At 41.7% G+C, this 27903-nt stretch overlaps 1 protein-coding gene across 1 annotated transcript; it reads left to right on the plus strand.

The window, feature by feature from the left end:
* The first annotated feature begins 10846 nt into the window (after positions 1 to 10846).
* C1QTNF3 (C1q and TNF related 3) lies at positions 10847 to 26773 on the plus strand. Its single transcript, XM_009943633.2, has 6 exons — positions 10847 to 11134; positions 16178 to 16289; positions 18885 to 19039; positions 22560 to 22689; positions 24149 to 24248; positions 25664 to 26773. Exons 1-6 carry the CDS (start codon positions 10847 to 10849, stop codon positions 25821 to 25823), a joined length of 945 nt encoding a protein of 314 aa, XP_009941935.1. The 3' UTR covers positions 25824 to 26773.
* Positions 26774 to 27903: the final 1130 nt, after the last annotated feature.

Below are 27903 nucleotides of genomic sequence, written 5' to 3' on the forward strand. Positions count from 1 at the left end.
AAAGCACAGTTTTTCTCTGGAAAAAAACCCCCAATTACCTAAAAGGACCGTCTGTGGCTAGTCTACTGCATCAATTTTATCAGGTGAAACTAACTCTCCAAGAGGAGCTGAAAAGCACTGCTCTGGGGAGAGCGGGTAAAATGAAGATTTGCCCCAGACCCCCTCCCCCCGACCCTCCTCAGGCAGTGGGGAAGGAGAGGGCTGACCTCAGCCAGCCCCATGCTGGTTCCTCGCTGCCCTGTCGGGGTTGTGGTCCACCAGCTTCCCCCTGGGCAGGCAGGCTCTGCTGGCCTTGCTGCTGCGACAGCAGATATATGGCCAAAGGCTGCTGCGCGGTGCAGAGTTTCTCCCTCTTGCACGCCTCTGAGATGCTGCTGCCATCCTTCAGGCGGCTTCACCCATGCCGACGGCTGGCCTACGGCTGGCCACGCGGTGCGGCAGAAGAAACGCGCGAAGCGCAGTGATGGCACTGCCTTCCCTACACATCACCCTCGTCACTCAGCCGAAAGGTGGAGGCGTAGGCTGGGCTTGCAGCCTTGTGCGTCGGGAGCGTCTCTGCTCAGAGGTTTGCTAAAACCCCTGCGGCTGAGCCTTTCATAAAAATACTCAGGTTTCTTTCCCACTAGAAACCGAATTTGATGTTACTGATGAAGTTAATAGAAATTACAGTTGCAGCGTGGAACTTTGAGCCAAAAGTGTCCCATTGCAGGTCTCTTGGCCATAATTCTATGTCCCATCTGTTTTCCTTATGAACTAATGAGCAACATTAAAATCAGATCAGTAAATTTAATGTCTGCTTTAGCAGCTTCTGTGTCCTGAGGTTTCTGAGGCTTTTCTAAAGTTGTGTTAGAGAAATAAGGTCTCTTTATTTCTCTCCAAATCCTGTGTTAGCTAAATGAATCTGAGCTCTATGTGAAAAAATTACACCTCCTATGAACCCATCCAGACTTCTGCACTTGTTAGCTGTACATTGCCAAAAGTGCCAAGATTATTGACTTCTCTAGAAAAAAAAAATCAAAGCCATTTATTTCTCCTAAGTAGAAACAGTAATGAGTCAACAAGAAACTAATTAATTTATACAATTTAGGAGTAAATTATTTAGGAAACAAGCCTTATCTCTGTCAGTTTTTCCTTGGTCGGGCTTGTAGAAAGAAATGTTTTCTTTCCAGAAAGCATATTAAAATTGAAAAGCAACGTATCTTTCCATAACGTGTTTCTAACAAAGTAAATAGACTTAGCAGTGCTGTGGGTGGCCATAACACAGCAATTACAGGCTGACAGGGAGCCTGGTTTTGAAACTGAACATTCTGGCACGAGATGATAGCAAAGATACCAGCTCAGTGTCCATTCACTTTTTAAATGAGCCTAATATTTTTCACTTATTATTGGGAGTCAAGTCTCCCAAAATGAAACTTCAGGATGCGTAACTAAGCCTGCACCTTTGGTAGGGTCAGTGTCACCTGAAACAGGCGATGGGGCAGCTCTGACAGCCTCTCATTGCCCCACCTCTGAGTGTGCTGGGCATCTGCGGCTTACACCGTATTGCAGAGGGTGAATTGCTTACACAAGGTCCTCAGCCACTCATGCAACTTTTACGTTACAGAAAAAGAAGCTTTTTGGCTATGCTATTTGTTGACAAAACTCCCACAGGTTCTGTACACGGGAAGAGCAAAATGAAGGATCCTGCTGTCCTCAGTGTCAGAGTACAGAGTAACTAGCGGAGTAACTGGCACTGTGTGGATCATGTCACTGCAGACTTGAGAAAAAACTAACCCTTGTTAAAAGCAATGAGCCAGACAGGGAAAGAGGAATGGAAGCAGAGTGTAAGAAATTGTCCAGTTCAAGGGAGTTCACAGGTTTCCCCACCTATGAAAGCTCACCAGAACTGCCCTACGAAGGAATTATTCACGATCTTGCATTCTACGGCTGTCTCTGATGGAAGCACCACCATCTGTGGCTGGGCCACCACCAAAAAGGCTATTCTAACCCATTTTGGGCTATTCCAGAGGACCAGCCTTATCAAGAATGTGGCAAGACACTACTCCATTGCTGCTAGCAGAAAGAACTTGGGGAAATCCTTCAGCACTTGCAAGCCTAAAGGGCAAAAACCTTGGGTATCAATGCTTTCCTACTTTTTTTTTACACTGCCTGCTGAACTGCAGTCTGTATTTGATTTACGCTGTGAGAGAACATTTTATTCATCTTGTCAGTGTGCGTGGCTGTGCTCACGGAAATCGGCTCACATGATGTGCCTTTCCTCCAGGGCAGCACACCATGGGCTGGAGACACTGCCTCACTGTGCCTGCCCTGCCCAGGCTAGCAGAAGAAGGGACTTCTCCAGAGTTGACGGATGCCCTTCACGTCACCTGGCTAACGCTGAAATTATATCATAGCTCTCAGAGGCACCCTCAGCTCTGTACAGCACCTATTCCACCCCTGTCTCCTGAAGAGACTATACTGATAGATTTGGTAGGTTACAGCATCACTCCCTTGCTATCTAGCCGTAAATAGGTTGCTCAGGTCCTTAATCACAGCAAGGAGCCCAGGAGCTGGCAGACTGCTCTTGTATCTTTGATACAGTGAGAACTTCAAGTGACATGGACACTTCAAACAGCAGGAGAAGTAGGTATGCCTATGGCACTGTGAGAGAACCGAGGTGTCCAGCCAAAACAGAATCACAGAATCACAGAATAGTAGGGGTTGGAAGGGACCTCTGTGGGTCATCTAGTCCAACCCTCCTGCCGAAGCAGGGTCCAGCTCGCTTTTATTTCCACTTCACTCACTCCAAATCAGCCCAAGGGCTGTCATAAGGGGATGAACATTTGGTAACAAATGTGGCGGCCAAAAACCAGACAAAGTCCTGGAAGTCTTGCAAGAGCCATCCCTTCAACCAGAGGGAGTCATTGCTGACAGTCTTGAGACCGAAGGCCTGGACGTGGTTGGTAACAGGTCTAGGAACAGTCTGTAAGTGTGGGGAGCATTGTAGGAACACCCATCCTTTCCTATGGATGAATAAGGAATTCCTCAAGTGGATAAAGCCATAATCTTTTTCAAATGCCACAAAAAAAACCACCACGGTGATATAATTTCCTTTTCAAACTATCTTATTTTTTCCTTCTCCCTGTGAAAGTGAATATTTAGAAACCAATGTAGAAGACAAACACAGCTTTTCCTTGCAGGAAGCTTATTCTTTTTTGCTACAAACAGCACTGGTTGGCTGGGCTTTTACCCAGCAAAGGCTGCCAGCTCTGTAAGAGAAGTTACTCGTCTCCAGTCCGTGTGGCTCTTTCCCAGTTATTATGACAGCATATATTTTTAAAAATATTTTTAGCTCAAACAGGCAGGCAATGAATGAAAGCAAATGTGCCAGATGTCCACTCAGTTCTGCCTATTCTATCCATTTTATGCTTCTCCTGGGGTGAACAGATGCCTGTGGACGGGGCATTTATCAGAAACCTTTTACAAGCAGAAGAAATTAAGCACACCGCAGCTGGTTGCTTTGTATGCTAGGTTGGCCTGGGTTGTTCTGATAAGCCCAACATTTTTCCCTCTTTCGAAGGCTGGCTTCTTAGCTCCTTGCAAGCTGGCCCATTCAGGGTATGTGTTGTTGGCAGGAGATGCAGGTAATTTAGCGAAGTCAGATGGTGAAGGACACCCCTCATCTTACCACAGTATAATTTCTTTTATCTGTTTCATGACCTTTGGATCCCAAGTGTGGGGACATAGGTTTTCTCATTTTGGCTGGAGCCTGGACACAGTGCATTCACAAGCAAGTACTTGGACCTTTCTTCTAATGATCTCTGCAGAGCTCACCAGAAGGTATTAATCCAAAACAAGCTGCCATTTTCCTAACAACTCCACGTTTGATCGATGGCAGCTCAATACACACATAAAATGAAGACTTTAATAATCCGATATGAACAGTCAATAACTATCCCAGTAACCAGATCTTGCCAGGATAATAGATTATGGATCAGTCACAGTTCATCTTCCTCCAGTGCCGAAGTAGGGTAGGGAGAACTCCTGGGAGAGTTTGGCCATTTAAATAAGCCCTGTTTTTCACTTGATGGCCCACTTTCCCAAAGATATCATGTCTTTGATATGTCTTAGGAATCTGAGAAACTCTGTTGAGTCTGGGCCCTTAAAAATTATTTGTGTGACATCAGGTCACAAAAATTCTGGAATTCTCCTTACATTCCCCAGACAAATGTTTCACCATTTATTCTTGACCTCTCCTGGATACAAGAGCACACTGAGAGTGTTTTGTCATCATGCCTTTCATTGTGCAGGGCAGAAGAACAGTTCTGGGTATTGGTGTGCCCGAAGCTGTGTCTCAGTTTCCCACCCGAAACCAGCACACCTTACCCAGACTACCCACATCTCCTGCACTTGCAAAGCTTGAGCTGGGGATGCGTTCAGAACTGGGTTTCTCACAAGTCGTTCTTTATTGCTTGTTGGGTGGTTAAAATAATGAGTAGTTGTCTCTGTGGTATTTTAGCCGTTATTCCTTTGGTTCTGGCCAGAACAGAGGAATGGCAGAGAAGAGCATATTCCAAGCAATAAATTTAAACATTTTGAAACTTGAGGAAAAAATAGGGGAATTAAGATGAAGTAAAAGATTCAGGCTAGATCTTGTTTCATCCAAACCAGGATATCCATCCCCGACAAAAATGTTGACCATGGCTATTTTTTTGGCAGCATGTCTGTTCTCTCCCCACCCTGCTTTCTTGGAAGTCACTGTGCTCTGGCTCTTCAATTAGAGATGGATAATTGATACATTGCCGACTGGAAAAAGCTTATCACGCTGCATTATTTGTTCCAGCACCGGAGCCCTATCACCACTGTGAAATCTATTTCTGCAAGTTTGAAAGAGACTTGGATAAACCACCTGGCGATCCCATCTGGGACTGTTGACTGTCTGATCCAGGCAGTTTGTCACGGACCCTTGAAAATGGCATTGATGGAGTGAAGGGGTCTGTGCCTCCAGCGTGTATGTTGAAGCAAAGGTTTGTGCAGATGAGCTGGTGGAAGCTGTGCTGTGTTTTGCAGGATCACCCAGACTGCAGCTCTGCTGGTAGCCAGGAGCTCAGGCCCAAAGTTCTGCCCACTGCTGATCTTTTCGTTTAGGGAATCCCTTGGTTTAGGCATACCGAGGGTGGGAAAGATGGTTTTTACACTGTAAAAAGTGGAGGCATGAGGTAGCAGTGGCAGTCCAAAGCTGCTGGAGAACATCACTGCAGGGTACCTCGCTGGGCAAATCGTGGTGGTCCAAGGGGTGCTGGAGGGTGGCAGAGAGGCAGGACCTCAGCCCCAGCTCTCATATCATGGAAAGAAAATGCCAGTGTCAAGCAAGTGAAGAGGATTTCCTGACCAACAGAAAAGTCAAAGTTAGGGATGACCCAGACCGCCCTGGAGGCTCATCTGCTAAGGGTGAGGGCAGAAGCCGTGTAATGGAGCTGGATCTGCCCCACTCTCCTCCTCCGACAGCTAGCAATATCTTCCCACAACCAGTGAGGACAACACCTACAAAACACACCTCACTTCTATGTACCTCCAGCAACTGGTGTAACTGCAAACTACACACAGCTTGGGTGTCATGAAAGAAACCACCTAAAGCACTCGCTGCACCATTGCTGTCCACTGAGCTCAGTGGCAGCAGGTCACAGGGGAAGCAAATGTTCAGCCATGGAGAAGATGTTGCATAGACTATGAGTGTAAACACTTTTTGGGTGCACAGTACCTGGAAAGCCCCACACATCTGCTTTCCTCTTGGTAGCTCAACTCTGTGGTGGCTCCCTTGGGGAGGAGGGGGGTGGGTTTTGCCTGAATCCCCATTACTGCCCAAGACTCCTGCAGAAAGAAGGAGCAGATCACAGAAGACTTCAATGCAAACACCTCACTTGTTCCTGTGGGTTTGCAGTGGTCAGCGTGGAGGTGGGAAAAGGCTTCAAAGCCACTTTCTCTCTGCAGCCGCGCTGAGTACGGGTCTGTGGAGATTGCTTGTGAAATAGCAGGTGCAGACTATCTCTGTGTCCGTTATGGTGGGGTTATCACTGCAAACACAATTATTTCTAAGTGAAGGAACTGTAAATATACAGTAAAGATTGTAAAGATACAATCCTGCCTGGTGCACAGCGGCTTTTTTTGTTTAATTTTAATCATTTTGTTTTGTTGCCTTTTGAAACAGTGGCCTGCAGTTTTACATAATAGCCTCACCAACAACCCACTTTCCTAATGTCAATATGAATAACATAGTAGTAAGAGTCCTTGTTATCACAGAGCAAAGTTTTTGCTTGCAGAGAAGGTGGGAAACAGCTTTCACCCAGCAGTTATTGCATTTTAGCTGATACCTCATTATCTGGCATAAACAGATCCATGTGCTTCACTTCATCTTAAACTGTTGACTATTAGATAGAGGCATATATCTGAGATATCCAGAGACCAACAAGTGAAAGGTAATTATGGCTGTGCTTGAGCTCAGCTAGAAAAGACTGGAAGGGTGCTTCTGGGTGTGCAAACACACAGCGAAGAGGTAGGGAGGGGGTATGATTTTATTCTGTCAGCATTCCTGCACACGCACACTGGCTTTGCAACTAAACGCAAAAGCAAACCTTTTGGGTCAGTTCTTTCCTCATCTCCAGATCCGTAGGATCTGTTCTTCTCAGCATGAAGTATTTTCAGTGTTTTATTCCAGTAGAAAGTTAATTCAAAGCACTACTATTTTGATGTCCTGTTATTGTAAATTCAGTTCACACATTTGGGTAAGTGTATTTGACCATTTGGAGATCAAGAATGGAGAATTGCAATCGGTCCCCCCATTGCTTTTTACTTCTGAGTCCAAAATTTCTGCCTGTAGACCATGCTTTTTTGGGCCAGCTAGTCCTTGCTGAAGGCACAGAGGAGAATGATGGTCAGAAAAGATTTCTGCAGATGGGATTTCATTCAAAAGATTGAAAATAAAAGAGCAAATTCTAAACTCTATTATTAATTTGGACAAAAAAATGTGTGTAGCATCAAACTGCCAGAGCAGTGGTGGGCAGGAACCAGGTGGACTCTATTAGAAAATGAGGAAGGTAATCTTTCTTCTTTCTAACAGCTGCTGAGAAACATGCTTGTTTCAGCTTTTGCATGAGATGATAGATGGGGGCTTTGAAGCCCAAATCTCTTCGGTTTTATTCCTCTTCTCTTTGGGACATGGGTGCTGTGGATGTTCATTACTCATGTTGGAAACATTTGCCACAGGAAGCTCCTGGAACTGAGTCTGGAAAGCCATGAAAGCCCTAACGGCAGCTGAAAACATCAGTGCTGTCCCAGCACTTGCTGAATCAAATTATTAAGTGCCAAGATAAATTAATGCTTGTCTCTGAGTCATTCCCAATTTTACAGAGTCCAGGGTTTTCAAACTCCCTTCCTACCAAGAAAATCCTCTCTCCTTCAGAAAGAAACCCCATTTTGGTGGCATCAGCTTCCAGAAGTCTGAAACTGTGCTTTCAGAAGTCTTCCTGCACTCTCCAGTAAATTCCTTTCCATCTTGCCTTGCCTAGTGAAATAACTGGAATATTTGCATTTTTTTAAAATCATGATTTTTCAGTAGTCATAAAGCATAGGCTAACTAACCTCTTCTGCAAGGCTGTTTAGTTAATTAATATTTATACACTAAAGCAAGGCTCAAGAGATAATCTACGAAGTGTTATTCAATGATCCTGAACATCTGGCTTGAGAATCCAAGATTTCCCTGAAAAGGAATTAAGATTCCTGCCATCAGAGCTTCAAAATAAGGGAGATAAATACAACAAAAGCATGAAGCAAGGAGACACAGCTTTGTCTGGCAAGCCTGTGGGCTGAGATAACCAGGAGCCGCCCCTGATCCTGGGGCTGTTGCTGAGACAACTGGGGTGCTCCAGGCAGTGGGCCATGCTTATCCCCGGGGGGAAACACAGCAGCTGAGGCCTGTGCTCCTATGCCATGCTTGGCTGATGCAGGAGTAGAAATACGGAAGAAGTGCCCTCAGCTGCCTTTGGTCCCAGCAGCCCCGAGCACTGCCCCTGTGCTGGGTCAGCCCGGACCCTGCCTGTCCGTGGGGGCTGGCACTGCCTTTCTGGGGAACTGGTGCAGCCCCACACTCCTCTCCGTGGGCTGTTAAATACGAAATAACCAAGGAAAGTGGCTGGGTACAGGCTGATGCTGAAACCCTGCCCAGCGCTTGTGCCACCAGCAGACCTGCCCCAACTGAGCATTGCTCACCCCTCTCCACTGCATCTCCAGCCAGCACTTTCTCCCATGATGTGACTTGCCCTGCTGTCTCCCACACAAAGGAGCTGAATGTAAAACAAAGAGTGCTTTCTCACCATCATTCAAGCGCTTTCTCACCATCATTGAGCCACCATCAATTGTGCATCCCTTCCAGCATCTACAAGGGTCCAAGTGAAAAGCCTTCACATTGCAGATCTCCCTTCTGGGCTCATCTTCCATTTAGACAGGAGACCCACAGCCCCTCTCAAAATCCTTGTTGCTTGAGCCTTATTCTCTTCACTCGGGGTCAAAAAGAGGGATTCCTATGATTTCACAAGGATTATGATTAGAGTTCGTTTCTTCAGATGCTCCACACCTCATCCCCATGTCAGTAATATGCCAGGCAGTGAAGACACAAAATGGCTGTCACTTGCAGCTGCACGCAATGAATTTGGGGCATTTTAGCAGATGTAACTTTATTTCACCATTTAGCAGTGCCTGTGCTTTTATGCTTTGCTGCCACAGAATGCTGGTACGCTAAAGCCTTCTTACATTATCAAATAACTTAGCACCTCATTTCACTGGTGGGTCTTGGCCTTCTGGTTGGTCACATCCTGGTTTATTCCCAGCCTCTCATTTGGACGGTACTATGTTCCCACTCAAAATTCAGACTGGGTGATATATGTAGATCATTAGTTTCAGAGACTACTTTCTGCATGGATGAAACCTTCATCACCATCTCAACAGGCCCCTGGTGCTTACACAACCTTAGCCTCCTGCTCTAAAAACCACTGTAGCACCCTGCACCACAACTCTCATATTTTGTCAGGCAACTGAACAGGAAGAAAAAGAAAATTGCAAAAATGTGGGATAATGGAGTCCTATATCCAGCTCTGGAGCCCTCAGCACAGGAAAGACATGGACCTGTTGGAGCAGCTCCAGAGGAAGCTGCAGAAATGATCAGAGGGATCGAACACATCTCCTGTGAGGACAGGCTGAGAGAGTTGGGGTTGTTCAGCCTGGAGAAGAGAAGGCTGCAGGGAGACCTGATTGTGGCTTTTCAGTACTTAAAAAAGGGGCTTATAAGAAAGGTGGGGACAAACTTTATTGCAGGGCCTGTTGCAGAAGGACAAGGGGTAATGGTTTTAAACTGAGGGAGAGTGGATTCAGACTAGATACACGGAAGACGTTTTTTATGATGAGGGTGGTGAAGCACCGGCACAGGTTGCCCAGAGAGGTGGTCGATGTCCCACCACTAGAAACATTCAAGGGCAGGTTGGACGGGGCTCTGAGCAACCTGATCAAGTTGAAGATGTCCCTTCTCATTGCAGGGGTGTTGGACTAGGTGACCTTTAAAGGTCCCTTCCAACCCTAACTCTTCCATCGTTCTTTGAATTTAGGGCTGCAGAGCACCCCAGAAGTCACAGAGGAGGCCCAGCCAAACGCTAAGCACAGTGATCAGCCATGAACAGCTTGTGTATGAGCCAGTCCATCTCATTGTGGGGCAAGGTATCATTCCCTGGGCCTGATGCCTTCAGTAATGTTGTTGTAGCCAAGTACTGGTGAAGTGTTTCTCAGAGACCAAGGAGCTACTTGCTCCTGGAAAGGAGCAGGGGAGGGGGGGGGGCATATGTGGATGCATTTGCAGAACTGTATTCTGCTGCTGTGGTTTTCCAGAAGATGCTAGTGGGTGATTCAAAAAATATAATAAGGATATTATTAAACATGTATAATTTGATCCTTTTAGTCTGAAATAAGCCCACGGTAAATTTATATTTACTTGGCAGCAAAGATATAAAACTTGGTTTGGCAGTTACATTTAGCAAAACACTGGGAACTCAGGGGAAAAAATATCGCCTGGCTGAGTAGGTTGAACTAATGCTGAGAAATGAGGCTCTGTGGATCTGAATTCAACCCATTTTTTCAGAGCTACTTATCCAGTCTCCTTCCATCATTGGCCAACTGACAGAAATTCAATATTTTTCTTTTAGTGAATGAAAAGCATAGTCAGAAACAGCCATTGGGTCAGGATCATATGCAAAAGCTCCTCTTCTGCTTTTGTTTCCTAATTGCTCTTGGAAGGATTTTTAGGACTGGGCTGACGCAGTTGTGTGTGTGAATTTCCTGGCAAATAAGGAAGGTGACTGTGTCCAAAAGACATTTAAGAGTGTGAATTCACAGCCTTTCCATGTCTAATCAAGGAGCGTAAACCATTAGCCACATGTTCTCCATTTCCATCACATTTTTTCACACTTAAACAAAAACATGCCAAAGAAAAGGTGCTACATTTTTTAATGCCCCCAAATAGGAACCACGGGAGTCCGTTAAATGCTGTGGTCATTTCCAGCATACAAATCAATTTTCCTTGTGGTGGTGAAGCGGTGAATAATGCCTGGTTTTTTTAAAGTAGCATGACTGATTTTGGATGAAGAATCCTGTCACTTTGGCATTTTCTGTTTTATTTATTGCACACAACCGTATAAAACCTGGTAGTGGTCTCAGTGCCAGGCTTACTAGTGGAAAAGCTGAAAGGACCACATAACTCCTGGTGCAGCAAAGAGGTTCTCGTTCTGCAAGGCATTTGCTGGACTCCTGAAAAATTATTTTGAATAACATGGCAGAGAAGGATTTCATCAGTTGGCATCTACTGGCTTTATTTTTTCTTCCATTTTGCCTGTGTCAAGATGAATACATGGAGGTGAGCAGAAGATCTTATAAACCAGTGGCCAAAGTATTGCAAAGTCACCACCAGACTGGCCATAAAGGTTCCAGAAGCAGGGAAGTATTGAAACAGCGGAGTCAACTTATAGAGTGGACTGTTGATAATAGCACTTCTACAGACCAAAAAGTCCTGAGACCAGAGGTAGATGATGTAGAACTGACTACCTCAGATAGAGTCCAGGTACTCTGAATTAATCTTCTAAAGATATCTTTAAAGCTAATGAAATATATTTTTTTTTGCTAAGATTATTAGTGATATGTTTATGAAATTATTTCTATTAAAGCTGTGTATTGGTCTGTATCCTGCTGGGCTGCTTTATAGGATCTTTTAATGAGCTGGTAGAACCAGCAGTGGCTGGGAACGCTGGATTCAACACAGACAGCAGACCGTTGTTTTGCTGAAACTGTGCTCCTGTGCAATCGTATACTCTGACAGACAGTCTGAATTATTTCAAGGTATTACTTATTTAATGTACTGAAGTTTTAGATTCTGTTAACTCATTTGGATGTGAAGGAAAATTACTGAATTTATAGAGATACTTGGAAAGATCCAATTAGCAGAGAATAAATTTACTTGAAAATTATGTATATAAAATATATTCTTTTGAGCTTGAGACAAACATAATGACATTCTGAGTGTTCAAAAAATGTATTCTAAGTAATAGCTTGAAAAAAACAGATACTCATATAATGAGTAGATTTAACAGTATATGTCTACTTCACAGTTTCAGAGCAAAAAGACTCAGAATGAAACTCTAAATCATCTGTTGTATCTGTGTTTTAAACTGGGAATCTTTGTATGCCTTTTACATGGCATTTCAGATATTATAGTCATTAGCTCACAGCAAAGAGAAAACGGCGTAATGTGATTATACATAAAATGTTGCAGTCCAAATTTAAAAGGAATAATCTGAAGAGCAGAAGATGAAACTTTTTCGAGCACTAGGCAAAACAAAATTCCACTCAAATTAAGTCTTTGTTGATTGATATTTTTTAGAAACAACAAGAACATGAGTGTTTTGTTCCTATTGCTGATACAAATGTTTGAGTCCTGTATAGTTCACCTTTTATTATTCATTTTTTTAAACTCTTTCAGAACAAACTATGATTTTTTGAATTCCAAAAAATCATGGGCATGCAAACAGGTGTTGAATAATAACCTACCTCATGATAAACAGAGAGGAGATCTGATTTTAATCCTGTCCTAGGCTTGAAGAACTGAAACACATCCAAATATGGGAATAGGTTTACTACACCACTATATTCCCAGTCTTTAAATTTTACAGTGCTTTGCATTTCATATTTCTTGGGCAGGAGTTATATGTTCCTCCAGTGCACTCAGCAAAATAGATATTTAACTCTAGGTATGTTAAATTGTACTTGCAGTATATAAAGAGTGTAAAGTAGTCCAATGAGCCAGCTAGTGTGTGCATACCTCTTTACTGCAGAAAGAATTGTGCAGCTGCATACCACAGACCATGTATTATGGGTAATTCAAGAAGATTCCCCTTTAACTGAACACAATTTCAGATAATGCAGGACTTGATATAAAATTACATCTTTTTTAGGGGTCAAACCTTCCCTCACAGAAAGCGTCACTGTGTTTGGGGTGCATGTGTCTTTCATCAGAAAGTTTAATGCAACCTGTTCGGAGTTGCCTGCTGGGGGAAGAGGCTGTGACATTAAAACTGAGCCCAGCAAGTCAGAGTACAGCTGATGGCAGTCATTTATCTGCCAGATCCTCTCTGAGAAGCAATCTTTGCTGAGGAAATGATGCAATTTTTGGCTTATTGAAATGAAATCGAGCACTAGCAGATGCATGACAGGGATAATCCATCACAGATTGGCTGACGCAATAGGTATTTTCCATCTCCAGACTCCAGGGATTTCCAGGCAGAGGCGGAACAAAGGTGGCACAGACATGTTTTAATTCAAGTCAAAAGTCTCCCTTCTCCCTGAGCTATCTGAAAGCTGTTTCACCCCTCAAGTCCCTATTTTCTTGGTTATCTTAGCTCTGGCTGGAGAATTTCACCCTCTTGCTAAAGTGTTTTAACTGTCCCATTCCCTATTGTGGAATAAAGACAATAGCATTGGTCTTTGCTGCACTGGGTACAAGACCAGTTTCCATGCTGCTGGTAACTTACGTAAAATATAAAGTGCATTTCTCAAGCACAAGAAATCTTACTGATGGGGAGAGCCATGCCAGACACATTCTTCCTTTTCAGGTGGCTCTTTGAAAACCTTCGGGTACCCCTCAACCTACTGGTGTTTTACCCTGAATTTTGGTAGTTTTGGCATGGCAATTTCGGTTTCTTTAATTCTTTGTTAGAGAAGGGGCACAGAGGGCCCTAGTGCCCACAGATACATGCTATTTTGCTTTCAGAACAGAGGCAAAGAATGGTGGATGTACATTACTCATCTTCTGCGTTGATTAGACAATATAACAGAAACACATAAAATTAATCAGGAAATGAAAAAGGGCTGGGTCTCCAGTTCTGATTCGTTCACAGCTTGAGGTAAGGGAATGTTGTTGAACATCTGCTGCCTAGAACTGCCTCTTACATACTAAACCATAGAAAATTCAGCAAATAGCCTCAGAAATATTTCCAGTTTTCTATCTCTATTAGGATATCAATGTAGCAGATGCATTTCACAAGCTCCTAAATCATATTCAAGTTCTGAAAGCAATGCCAAAGATTCATTGGATGATAAAATTTATGTGCAAATGTCTGCCATAGGACATCTTTGGCAAGTGGTTGTAATTAATCTTTGTCCCATTTGAGTGTAATTTTACTTTAGGAACATGTTTTTTCTTTAAATGTACTCTTCATGAAGTTCTCTGGTTTTAGAGATTAAAAGAATATCCTGAATACTCATTGTTCTTGGCAGCTGACTCTGAATATTTTTTTCCTCCTAGTCAAAGGATCAGTAAAGATAATAAGTCAATACTACTTTATGACTTGCGTAAGTAGCTATTTTCAAGTCAGTGGAACTGTTCGCATACAACCAGGCTGGCAAGACTTGCCTCATTTCACACGTAATAACCAGCTGAGCTTTTCGAAAGGTAAATGCCAAATAGCATTTGGTTATGATCAGCACTAAGATCTGCTTTATGATAACATAGCTGGTTAGCTAATAATGTCTTTCGAGATTTCAGTGCATTGGGTGAAAAAACAAATCTGACCTGCACAGAGAGAGTCTCACATGCAACCCAGTTTTCTGGATTCATGCCTTCCCTTCCCTCTAATCCACAATTCTTAGTCTTTGGATATTTCTAGGCTGATAGGATTTATTTGCTCTTGGCAAGTGTGTATATAGTTTGCCTTCTCATTTAACATGAATATGAAGCACTATCAAAAAAAAGCTGTAGATTTGAATCTCAGTGCAACACTCCATATTAGCATTTCAGGTGGTGCAAAATGCTTGTGCAATTCCAGTCCTCCTGTACTTGGCTCCCCTTCTAGGACTGAAAATGAGCTGAAAGCAGGGCTACTTCTTCTCTCACATTAGGAAAGCTTTAAACAGTGTGTCTGGTGGTTGTCAGTTATCTTCTTCCTAACAACTGGGAGAGATAAAACAGCAAGAAAGATACAAACAAGTTCTCCAGGAACAGACAGTCCAACAGGCATTTTTCTCATAAAATATAGACCTTATCCAGAATTAAGCTAAAAAGAGTAGTATTGACCAAAACCCCATAAATATGCAGCCTTTCTGCCCATTGGCAAGTCTTAACATTTCCATAACTCTTTGAATATGAAGCATATTTATTGAGCTGTCAGGTCAGCCTTTATTCCCATGGTAGCTCCACCATCTGCGGATCCAGCTGGAGAGGGCGTGTGTCTGTCCCATTGGAGGACTTGCAGTATTTTGGTGCCATGAAAGGAGTTTTCTGTATCCATAAACATAAACTCCCAAGCCTCTTGAAAATAACAAATTCTGGGGGGTGAACTTGGTATTGTTCAAAACAAGGGCAGAAAGCTTTAGTGTTGCAAATCAAGCCAGCTAATGACCTTGAGGGCAGGAATACAGCACATCTATGTGTTCATTTGGCAGCTCCCATCCCACCAGAGGTTTATTTGCTGCCTTTAAACCAATAGGCCTGCATTAGGGAAGTAATCTGAGGATGATAAAGATGAAAGGAAAGAAAGGGGAGGAACAAACAGTAGAATGATTACAGAAAAGTAGCAGTCACACTGGTGTAACCATCCCCCTCCAGAATTTAAGAACTGCCAATTTGCACCTCAGGACAATTGCAAAGAATTGTAGGGGAAAAGAAATGAAGAAGGAGAAATGAGAAGGAGGTAAAGAAATAAAATCAAACCCCATACCTTTACCTCAGCTGATCCATCAGAAGCTTTGTGACCGCTAAGGCATCGCAAGAGCCTAGTGACGAACTCCAGCCAGAATTGAATGAGACTCCATCAGTATAAATACAACAATTTGGGAAAGAAAAGCACTGAAACAAAACCATTATCAAACTATTTTTACAGTAGCTGAGCTGCGTATAATAAACTCATTAATTTATTTATGCTGCTTTATTAGTTTCAGCATATAAAACAGGTTTTCATAGTTACACATCCACAACTACAAATAATTGAATGACCATAACACCAGGTGTTGTGGTCAGTTCAAATTTTTGTCATGTATCCTGGCACTTTTTCAGGTTCTCCCAACTTTTGTAGCCTGTAAATATGCAAGCCTGGGGCCATGAACGGGAATATGCTGCGCAGACATTTTTTTAACATCTCCTTCAGGCGGTCCAACACAGTTGTCTTTACGTATAGTGGAGGATAGTTCATTGCTGAAGATCAAATGAAGTCCCTTGTGCCCCACCACTCGTTGTATATAGGCTTGTTTTCAAGAAAGGTCAGCTGAAATGTGGGATCATTGAAAAGCAGGATAGGAACCTAAACGAAATGTTCATCTAACTTTCATCACCTGGTATTATTTTTTTTTCAAAACCCTCATTATTTGACAGCACAAGTTGGGGTTTTAATATTCATACAGCTCTTAGCACACTTGAAGAGCTATTCCTTTAAATCTTCCAAAAATAACACCTTCAGGGACAAGCCAAGTATGGGAGATTTCAGCCCAGATAAGAAGTGTTTTGAAAACTTAGCAAATATATAAACAGAGAATATGTAATGAAGACCCTGTAACCGACATGCGTATGATCGATGCCGTCCATGAATGAGCTATTTAAAGCTTATTTTTCTACACTTAGCCCCCACAAACCGGACCTCAGAATCCAGACTGTAGTTCCTGCTGCCGTGGTGACTTTGGAGTTCGACTCTACCAAGGGCCCCCAGGACCTCCCGGGCCGCCTGGGATGCCAGGTAAAGATGAAGTTCAATTGATTTTTCGATCAGTCTAATTGCAGGCTATAAGTTATAGGCTATTCTATGAAACATCAGAGAATGGTCCAAACATCAGTATTTGGGGACAGATTCAGAAATACGTTTTTCTGTAGTTTCTGGAGAGACAGAGATTTTCAGTTAGGCTCTAAAGTCTTTCCAGTGAAAACCCATTAGTTATTAAAATTCAGATTTCACAAATTCATACTGAAAGTAATCTTATTACATTTCTAGGGCAAATTGTTCTCTCTTCTTAAACCAGCATGAAGCTTCCATTAAAGTTGGAAGTACTTGTTCCCCAGAGTTGATTATTGCGATCACCTTTGAATATCCAGCTATGCTATTGTGTCCTGTATTCAAGAGCTTTTTTTCATCTAGCATACTGCTAGCCATTATTTTACAAAGACACACGTGCTTCTGTTCTCTCATAGAAATGTCTTCTTTTCCTTCTTTCTGCTTGTCTTCCATAATAAAAAGTACCTTTTATTTTGCCATTAAAAATGCACACAGAGGAAGAGGATACCTAAGAAAAGGGTATACTTCAATCTGATACCTGGTATGGAAAAAGAAAAGCCTAGAGAAGGGAAAAAGATACTTTCATGTTGGTCTAAGTTTATTACAGCAGTCACCTTCAGGGATTTGAAAATCACCATTCCTAAAGCAGATGTATAATGTAAATCAACGTGTTACTGATTGACAGACTTGTCTCATCTTCAAAAGCTTACATCTTGTGTTATCACAATAAAAATGCAATTTCATAATCCTCCTTTCTCACAAACATACTGACAGTAACAGACATGACAGATAATCACACATGCAAAAAATAAATATAGTAATTTTGGGTAGAAATCTTGTACAGTGACAGATAAATCTGAATGTTATGAAGTTATATCTCAGTGAATGAAGTGTTTAAGAACTAGCTTCAGTTGGCAAAATATTGAAATTAATTGTTACTTTGACATATTTTGAGTATTGGGCAAAATAAGGTCATAGGTATATTTGGTATTAGCCTGCTGTAAGCTATCCATGCATCAACCCTTTACAAAAATACTAATGACCATTACAGAAGTAAGAGAAATCTAATAGTGAGGCCTCTTGTGCAGAAATATTGCATTACATATTAATAAATTGTTGGCTACTTAGAAGTGGGACACAATTTGATATAAGACCCACACTTTCTAAGCTGTAGTGGACGTACTGGGACACAGCCCAGTCCCAGCTTTGCAGTTTCTTCCTCCGAGGATGCATCCCAGCCACACTTTCTTGTCACCACAGGATGCCACAAATGTATGGCCGACAGCAACCTTCTACACCCTGGAATTTCTCTGTCTCCTTCTGCTGCATTGCATATCATTGTGCCTGTAAGGGGAATGACAACAGCTGCTTTTCCCTTGATTGAATCAAACGTCGTCTGCAGACTTCTTTTCTGAACTGGTAGAGGATTAGTTCTGGCTTTACATGAAGGATCATTCTTGTTATTTTTAAGAGTTACTGATTTCTCTATCCAAATAAAATTTTGCTTAATTTCTTGAACCGTTTAGCTTCCTTGTTTGAAGTAATTTTTTTTCTCAGTACAAAAACTCTGAAAAATCACTTAATCATTAGATTTGATCTCAGATCTAACATCATTATTATAAATTCATAACTAGAGTGACTAACCAGAGAACAAGTAGAGTGGCAAAGAATCTAATTTCAGTTCAGGTTGAATTAGAACAACGATGATACTAATTAAACTCCTGAGTAATTAATTGAAAGGTCAGGCTTTGTTTCAGGTAGGCATAATTTCTCAGTGATTCCAGCCATCTTTAAAATTTTGTCAGTTGCATAGACATTTGCTCAGTATTTTCCTCAGTAAACATCAGGAAGTAAGTAATACTGCAGATGCAGGAATATGTTTTTGTAATGACCCTGTTGACAAGAAGCCATCTCAGAAAAGCTTCATTATAAAAATTTTCTCTTTCTTTAAATGTAGGAACATGTAATCAATCAACCCCTTCAAGCTAACCAGCACCCTGATAATGCACACTCTCCCCTTTTTGGCACAGACGGGTCATTTAGCTAGTTTAAGGCTACAGCCATTCATCATATGGACAGACATGTTTTAAAGCTAGCAAAATGTTATTCAGAATTATCATATCCTATCCTAATTAACTTATATTATCAAGAAATAATTTTTTACACAATAGGAAAGGCAAGGGTGCTTAAGCAAGCTACCTGGTATGTGTCAGTAAGCTTTCGCTTTCCTTGAGCCTCACGTTTGCTGAGGTCTCGTCCTTGCACATCTCCCCAACAATGCAATGACTGGAGACATCAGCAGTTTACGGAGCAACACCCAGATAGCATGAGGGTGAGCTCTTCAACATCAACCTACATCCTTCTGGAAACTTGCTCATCAAAACCTTCACTTTCAGCTTTACCACACGGCTGTTTCTTACCCATCGCAGCTCAGTCTGTGTTTTATGGTACTGAAAAGTCCATGTGTTGCAAATGGGTGGGAAAAGACCCTGTCGCAGTTATCTGTTAAAATATATTATATGAAATTGTTTACATTAAACAGAAAGCTCTGTTTCCTTTCAGGAAATCATGGAAACAATGGAAATAATGGAGCAACTGGCCAGGAAGGAGCCAAAGGTGAGAAAGGAGACAAAGGAGATATGGGACCAAGGGGAGAGCGTGGCCATCATGGACCCAAAGGCGAGAAGGGTTACCCTGGGATTCCCCCAGAACTACAGGTACAAAATCTCTGGCACATGTTGGCTGCAGCAGTTCTCAGATTATGGTTTTCTTCTCTGAAAAACAGCACCTAACTACTGTAAGATACTTAAGAAGCAAATCCCCTGGAAATCATGACTGACAAATACACTCTGCCAAATATCCCTGGAAAAAGAAAGATATCGGGGCTTAGTCTTTCTTTAGAGTAAGAATCCATCTGAGAAATGGACAGGAAGAAACACAAATGGTTCCCTTTTAGGGCAGAAAACCAGTATTGGGGTCATTAAAAGACAATAGTGTGGACCTTCATTTTTCTGTCAGGCTGTATCACATACATAACTGCGCTTCCTACGACGTATGAAGAGACTAAAGGAGTCACTCAGGCTCCTGCTTGTCAGGTCAGTTAGGCTTTGTGAGAATCTCAGAAGCACACGTTACCAGCTCCTCAAAGTATGGGGTCAAAACCTCTGAGTGCAAACCAAAGTCCTCTGATTTTGAAAAATACCCCTCAGTAGCTATCTGTGTTTTTATACATTTAGACGCCTCAAACAAGTGGAGAAGCATGTAGATTCTGTGAATGAACTACCCAAAAAACAGATAAGCATTAAAATGTGGGTTCGAGCCTGAGCTGACAAGCTCTGCTGAGGGATGGGATATATTTTTTAGGGCTCAAGACTGTGTTGGCATAGTCCCATAGCTTTTGCATTAGTGTTCCTCATGTCCCAGGAATCTGGCAGATGGTGGAAAGCATATGGGTACATATATACTTGCAGTATACCTGCAGAGACATGGTGTAGTCCTGTCCTTAAGGCAATGAAAGTAAATGGGACTTGGATAATGAAGACACTTGGTTGCTGTTGCAAAGGGGATTTAAAAGTTGCCCACACTGTATACTGCAGTTAGCAACACACAAGCAGTTCATCTACAATAGCAGGAAGACTCGATTAACTCTATGATGTAGCGCAGCCAAGGTGCTAATGGCAAGATTTAGATGCGTGACAAGCCTTTGAGATGTGTTCTTCCTGGTCCACAGCTGCCACTGTGCAAGGGGCTTCTGTAGATCCAATCAGCCAGCCCATGCATGGGGATCCTAAAGCACTTCAGATGGCACTAGGTGCATTTGCATGGGCGAGTGTTGGCATCCAGACTCAGCTCCAGAGAGCCTATATGTGAGTGAAGCATCTAAGCTCTCATTGCAGTTACTGGTGATCTACATAAGCAACTCAGCTTGATCTGACAGTCACTGCTGCTTTTGAGCAAATGGATATTCAGACACCACAGAGTATGTACAGACCTCTGGAAACAGTAAGGGAGTCTATATCCTCACTCACACATACACATTTTAATGGAAGTGTGTTAGTCTTGATCTGATTCATAACCCCCAAACCAAGTTCACCACAAAAGAGACAAAATAGGATACAGCAAACACACAAAAAGAAATTCCACTTCCAAACTTTCTGACTATAGGGAAAACTGAAGTTCTGAACTATGTACAGATCAACACCTTTTAACTGAATGATACTGTTTCACAGTAACAGTAATTCATATATGTTTTATAACCTCATAAAAGGCAAGTAAATTAACAGCAAAATCAACAGTACAACCAATGTGTGCAATGTGGGAAAATGGTTTTAGATTTCTCGGCATTGTGTATGTTTGAATTCTCCACCCTAGGCTGTATGAAGATGGGATAACTTGGAATAAAATTCACAATAAAAACAGTTTCCAAAATTACTGGACTTCTGTAATAAAGCAGAATTATTTTAATATTCTTAAAGAATTAACTGGAATTAACTTTACAGCTGAATATCTTAAAACATATTTGTTGTAATTACATTCAACATAAACCCTTTTTCAATTTTAAAATGAGTTATCAGCATTTTTTTCTTACATAAAGATAGTGGTAGTAATTTAATTAAAAACTGAATAATGAAAGAGAATGAATAACAAAAGCTCATATTGCAAAATTTATTTCCAAGTAAAATTCCATCACTGTTTTTAACAGATGTGTTTAAAAATATAGTGTAGCATATAATTTCTTGTTAACATCATGCTGAAGAATTTTAGAGTGGGGGTAGGTAGAGGAGAAAATACTTTTAAATACAATACTGTTTTAAGTACAGGATTATTTTGGAAGACTTGGCCATGTCCATGTTGATCTGCTGCTTCAAAATGAGACCTAGGGAGAAAGGACATCTTTTTCAACTCTTCTGATCAGCCCAAGAAAAGTAACTTAGGGTCAAAGAGAATGTGAAATGGAATCTAGACAAAAAGCAATAAATTCCATCAAGCTGCCATTGCATCTGCTTTCCTTTAACGCATGATGAACTTTGATGTGATCCTTGCTGAGAAGCAAGACGTTAACAATTTGCCGTCATAGGAAATGCATCCATGCAGGGATAAGGAAAATCAGCCCAAGCTCTCAGCTCACATCTGGAGCTCCTCAAATTTCTGTGCAGATGGCTAATGATCTCCATTGTTGGATCTGGACTTGCATTTGATTTTGCCTATTTTGGTTTTATACTCATTTGGATCAGAAATCAAAAGAAGTTTGGGGTGGGTTTTAGTATAGCTGGAATGTCATTTTTGCGAGGGGCAGCAACAACTGTAATTGAACACTTCTTGTCTAAGAAGTTAAGAAATAGTGATAAAATGCAAAGTCTCTATGTGACTTTCTGGCATCCAGGTGCCTCAATTCTGCCTGTGCCCTGTTTACTGACAGTCAGATGGGGGGATCACAGACTCACAGAAGAGATAATCCCCTTCCCTGCCCATGCAAGTTGGCAGGGTTGTTCCCTGGAATCTTGCAGAGGGTAATCTGGATTGTCCAATGTGGGAGTTTTTGCACTGCTGCCTACGAAACATTTTCCACAACAAGTACGTCTCTCTGCAAGAAGTGTAACACGAAATTGAAGCACAGTTTTCACTTCCTTAGTGTCCTCTTTTGGTCTCCACCACCCTTTGTTGTTGTGACTGAGGGTACAGGGCAACTGGTAGGAGAGAAAAGCACTGAATGTTGAGTCCCAGCAACTGCACTTCTAGACAACCTCTAATACAAATGCTGAACGTATCTCTGAAGGTAGTTAGCAAGAAACACTAATGTGCATGGATTTTACAGAGCATTATTTATTTCACACATTCAGTTAAAAGCAATATCCAGTTTAAATGCATTCGAGAACATATAAAAACTAATTAAATCACTTTTGTCAGAAAAATCATCCCTTTCAATACCAGTTTTATGTTGCATCATTCTAGAGAGACTTAAAAGCAAATAAAATCCCAACCGAAGGTCCTGATCTCCCATACACTTACTTTTACAGTCATGAATAGTCCAATTGAATGAAGAAGCCTAGTCCGCTTCCAGTTTCATTCAATGGGAGTTTTGTTACTGGAGTTTAATGGCCTTGGAGCAGGCCCTAGAAGAACATCTCTGTCAGGAAAATAAACAGACCGCAAACACAGGAAAAAATTCTGTAGCTGGTTCCTCTACACATGTGCATTTCATGAACGACTGCCTGAATAAGAACAGTATTTTTGCAGGTCGCATTCATGGCTTCCATGGCTACTCACTTCAGCAACCAGAACAGTGGGATCATCTTCAGTAGTGTCGAAACAAACGTTGGGAATTTTTTTGACGTCATGACTGGGAGATTTGGTGCTCCAGTGAATGGTGAGTGTTTGCAAAACAAACTAACGCAATTCTGGGAGCAATAGGGAGAAGTGTGGACAGCAATGGTGAGAAACTAGCTAACTGCCTTTGCACAAGGCACTGGTGAGACTCCCTCTGCATAGCTCTTGCTACCTACTTTCAGGAAAAACGAAACTGGGAACGGAGCAAACCAGGAGATGGCTTGCCAGCCAGTGAGACTACCACTGGTGCAAAGGCAGAGGAAGAGGCATGGCCGGAGCTGGGGAGGGAGCAGTACCATCTGCTTTGAGACCTTGAGCTCTTCAGCCACTGTGATGAGATAACCATGGCCTTGATCTTCCAGCAGCAGCAGCTTCACAGTTGCCTCCTACACCTCCTGCCTCCAGTCACTCTCCTCATCCTCATGTTTCCTCATGCCAGTTCAGCTGTGAGCTGGCCTGCAACAAACGTGTGTCTGGAGATGAGCTGTTACAGTTTTTCCTGAGTTATTTTTCAGCTGCATCAATTCCCCATCTTACATAGCTGTGGCACAGGAAGAAAATACGAGATTGGGGAGGCAGGGCCATAACGAAAACGATGTTTAAGCAAAGCCAGAATCCACCTTCCTTCACTTAGCCTTTCTCACCCTGCCATTCATTTACTCACTGCTATGAGAAATGTTCCTAAATTCACTAAAAGTCAGGCCCTCCAGGCTTGCTGTACCACATCTTACTGATGATTAGGGGTGTGTGTCCTCACAGATGCTTTCTTTTGAGGTCAATGTACACATGGATGTCAGTAAACTTTGACCCACAATGATTTAATGACTTTGATACAAATTCCAAGCTCCCATTGCAGCGTCAAAGCTACAGAAGTACTGTTCAGGAGCCAGGAGCTGGAGGAGTCTTGTAGAGTGCAGGACACATAACATGGTTGCACTGGCAACATTCTTGGCACCTTTCAGATACAGAAAGAGCTAAAAAGGGTGATGGTAAGGGCGTGTTGTGCAAGAAGAGAAAGCAGTGGCTGTGTCTATGTTGTTCATGATGTGGTGTGGTCAGGGGAGCAGCAGTGGGTGCTGCTAAAACCACTCATGCCCTGCCTGGCCTGGGCAACATACTGGCTGTGTGACAGCTTCTGAGGCTGTGCCCTGGAGGCTGCCCTTTTGGGAGGGGGCAGGAGCAAGAAGATAAGGGAAAAAGGGTGAGAGAGAGGCCACCAAACTCAGCCTCTGAGCAATTTCCCTTCCAATGAGAAGGAGCGGTCCTGCCCTGTTCAAATACAGTCATTTCTCCGCAATAGGACGTGGCTGCACCCCTGCCATATGCAGAATAAAAATGCATCAGATTTTGGCAAACTATAAGCAGAAGCAAAATACCCATTGACAACTGGAAGGTAATTTTGGCCTCAGCTGTTATGTTTTCTAAGCAAGAAATACAAGTCTGCAGCATGACTACCTCCCTCTATAAAGCAAACGCGTTGTATTTGGTGATCTTTTCAGGGGTGTATTTCTTCACCTTCAATATGATGAAACATGAAGATGTGGAGGAAGTGTACGTGTACCTGATGCATAACGGTAATACAGTTTTCAGCTTATATAGGTAAGTGGTGGACCAGGCCATTCTAATGCAAAAGACATGTCTGCACAGATATGATGGCTTGCTCACATTTCAAGAAACATGAAATCATACATTTTTTGAAGAAATTCTGTCAGGTAAAATAACCAACAAACTATTGTATTTTGCCCTCCTTAACTTGAAAATCTGGATCATACCTGCCACAGATCCTGCACCTAAAATTCAGCCTTGATCACAAGTTCCTCAAAGCTCAGGGAAAAGGAATTAGCACTGCAAGGCAGGGTTGGAGTCCAGTGGTAACATGCTGTCATTCTGCAAAAACATATATTCATCCTCATTTTGCCTGTCAGAATAGTAACATTCTTGTTAAAGATTAGGGGAGAGCAATTGACTTTAAAGGTGGAGAGCATTTTAACTGCGGTAGTAAAGATGAGCAACAAGCAAAGTTCCTCCATTTACTGGCTTTGTTATCATTAGCACATGTGGAATAAAAAGTTTCTGAACTCTTTATATTAGTTGGAGGATCATCAAGAATAGGACTCCCTTGTAGGTTACCAACATCTATAAAGACCAGGTCAAGAAGCTTGTAGTCAGATGGATATCTGAAAAAAATATGTGTTTGGAAAAAAATATTATTTCTTTAATAGCAGCCAACGGTCTGATGACAAAACCAAGCTCCTCTCCTGAGCCTGAACAGACAGACACAAAAGCTCAGATTTATCACACTGGACTTTAGGCATTTAGATGATACCAGGTTCATTTAAGCTGTCAAGGTCTCTTCAACAGCCCGTACCTGAAGCACCACCAAAGGATGCTTCATTCCCAATAGATCTTCCCTGCAAAAGGAAAAGTGCCCATATTTTTTCCCCAAAGCCTTGATGTCAGAAACGCAACAGGTGGAAGAAAGGGAACCAGCGCGCCCTCAAAGCCAGCAGGTTAGCCCATGCTGGACCTATCTATGTTCCAACAAAAGGCCCCAGGATGGGATGAGCTGCCTGTCTCTGCCCACTGCCTGTGCTGGGAGCACAGGGGCTCAGCTCACATGAGACTCCTCACCTGGAGGCATTTAAAACTAGCTGGGGTGAATCCAAGGGAAAAAGAGCATCACAGGAAATCTGGAGAGTTGTGATGAATGAGGAGAGTTTTATTTTAAACAATAAATTTGTTCCTCTGCCCTGGAAAAAAACACCTAAGTTAAACTTCCAGAATTTCAGAAAGGAATGAAATGGTGCAATAAGGTAAGGTGCAAAATTTGACTCGGAGATCAAATGCAGAAAGATGCCAACATTTCCACATAAAGCTGAATAAATGTTGGCAACCCTTTCAAGCAAGTTTTGCTAAAGATACAATGTGCTTTCCTGGATTTGTTTTTTTAAATGTTGTTTGCTTGATCACTGTTAAGAAACAAAAGTCTGACTTGTTAAAATATTCATCCTTAGCTATGAATCAAAAGGGAAAGCAGACACTTCAGGAAACAGTGCAGTGCTAAAACTTGCCAAGGGAGATGAAGTTTGGCTGCGAATGGGAAATGGAGCCCTCCATGGGGACCATCAACGCTTCTCTACCTTTGCTGGGTTTCTTCTTTTTGAAACCAAGTAAAATAAGTAACAACCTAATAGATGTTTATCTGAGGAAACGCCTTTTTCGGAATCGGTATTTTTCTCTGGACTGTGCAATAGCATTACAACAATGAAAGATCAAGAAGGCTTGTTTTGATGCAATGTGTTGCTATTTGTGTGTCAGAGATGAGCTAAATACATTGGGTAGTTGACACACAGATTCACAGAGATGTATTGTCATCTGGGTTGTATCTAGTGAATTGTTAAATGTTGCTATTGCTCTCTTCTCCAAAGTGACTGAAAAACAAAGGAAAAGGATTTTAATTAATTTAGAGAGCAGTCTGCCCAGTAAAGCAAATTTTGTCTGCAAATATACTTTAGTTAAGTATATACTGGCAACAGAACAATTGATTAATGTTTCTCTGTTCATTTATTCAGTTCTTATTATATGTTCATTTAAGTTTGCATCATGGAAACAGGCCTGAATGAATTATAAGTAGGCTCCACTGAGACTAGATTTAAAGGAGGAAGTATTTACTGGACTAGAATGAACTTTACAAGTAGAAGAAAAAATGTGAAAACAAAGATGTCAAGGATTCAGGTTTATTGCATTCCCACCTCAAACCTCTGAAGATGTATCTGGTGTCATCTTTAATAGATTTTTAGTACATATTTAAGCTTACTCTATGTCTCTTAAAAAAAGAGTGGTAGTAATTCTTGCCTTAGCAGTAGCTTGAAGCTAAGGTAATTTAGTCTGCAGTGTTTAGGGGATCAGACAGGGGAACTGTAATGTTTCTTCCTGGCCTTTTGAAACTTGATGTAACTGAATGCAAGGTGTCAAAGCACAGGCATATATGCTGGAGAAGTTGGGATATGCCAACACCACAAGCAGAGAAACTTGCCTTGTGGAGTTTGGAGCTATTTTAGAAAGATGTACCTTTTAATATTGCATATTTACTTAACAGTGAAGTTGTTGACACACTTTTCCTACCAGCCTTCCATGAAGTGGTATTTCAGGAAAAGACACTGCAGCCTCGCAGAGCAGCAGCTAACCCCGTTCAGTATTCAATTGGTGAAAGCAAATGCTAGCTGGCTCAGAAGTTCTGGTCACAGTAGACTGGGACACTCTTCAACATTAATATTTGTCAACAGCTTTTCAAAATTTTAGTACCTGAAATCTTGTCTTGCTATTTTCTATTCATCAGAATCAGCACTAAATATACTAAGACCATACTGAAGCCTGACTGTATTTTCTGCACATTCTGGCTCTCCACACACAAGCTGATGAAATATAAACTACATTTTAACCAGACATTACCTGTCATTAATGTATAACAAGCAGGTGGGTTAGGAAAGCATTTATGTGAAAGTCTTTTAGACTGTCTACAGATACCAGTATCATGACAACAGAGCAAAGGAATAAAAATCTGCCCTATGACTTTGTATGTCCCTGTACACATTCCTATTGTATGTAAACCACATCTTATGATGAAAAATGCATGTTGATACTTGATGTTTATGATTTGTGATTTTTTAGTTTTATGCATCAACCACTGAAAATATTAGCTTTAACTAACTGTCATCCGATGAGTTTTGTTGTTTCTTTAATGAAGTTGGGTCAGGTTTGCACGAGATAAGTTTTCAAAACCTGAGACCATGTTATTTTAATAAACATTTTAGTAAAATTCTGGCATGCCTTCAGACTAAAACCCATCCACCAGGTAATCAGATAATGTTGTTCTTTTGGAATAAGTGCGCAAGTTCCATGAGATATATGGCATCATAAGCTAATATTCACAGTAGGAAAAATCTTAAAAAAATATTTCTTGTTGTGTTAGGAATGTTTGCTTACTTTGTAACACACACATTTACCCAATAAAGATTAATAGTCGTAAAGCTATACTGGTTTCTTCATATCTATGTTTAGCAATGATCTTACAATTTGGAGACTATGGAGATATACTCTTAATATTTATTTCGTAAGCATTCATTTTGCTACTGAACTGGACAAAGTCAGCACTAAGGGTCAAAATATATTTATTTTAAATGTGTATATATTTACACTTAAAATTTAAATTTCTAAGTTTTCCTTTGGGGACTTAATTCTCCTTTACAGCATG

This window comes from Opisthocomus hoazin, chromosome Z, assembly GCF_030867145.1.
Source record: "Opisthocomus hoazin isolate bOpiHoa1 chromosome Z, bOpiHoa1.hap1, whole genome shotgun sequence".
Lineage (NCBI taxonomy): Eukaryota > Metazoa > Chordata > Aves > Opisthocomiformes > Opisthocomidae > Opisthocomus > Opisthocomus hoazin.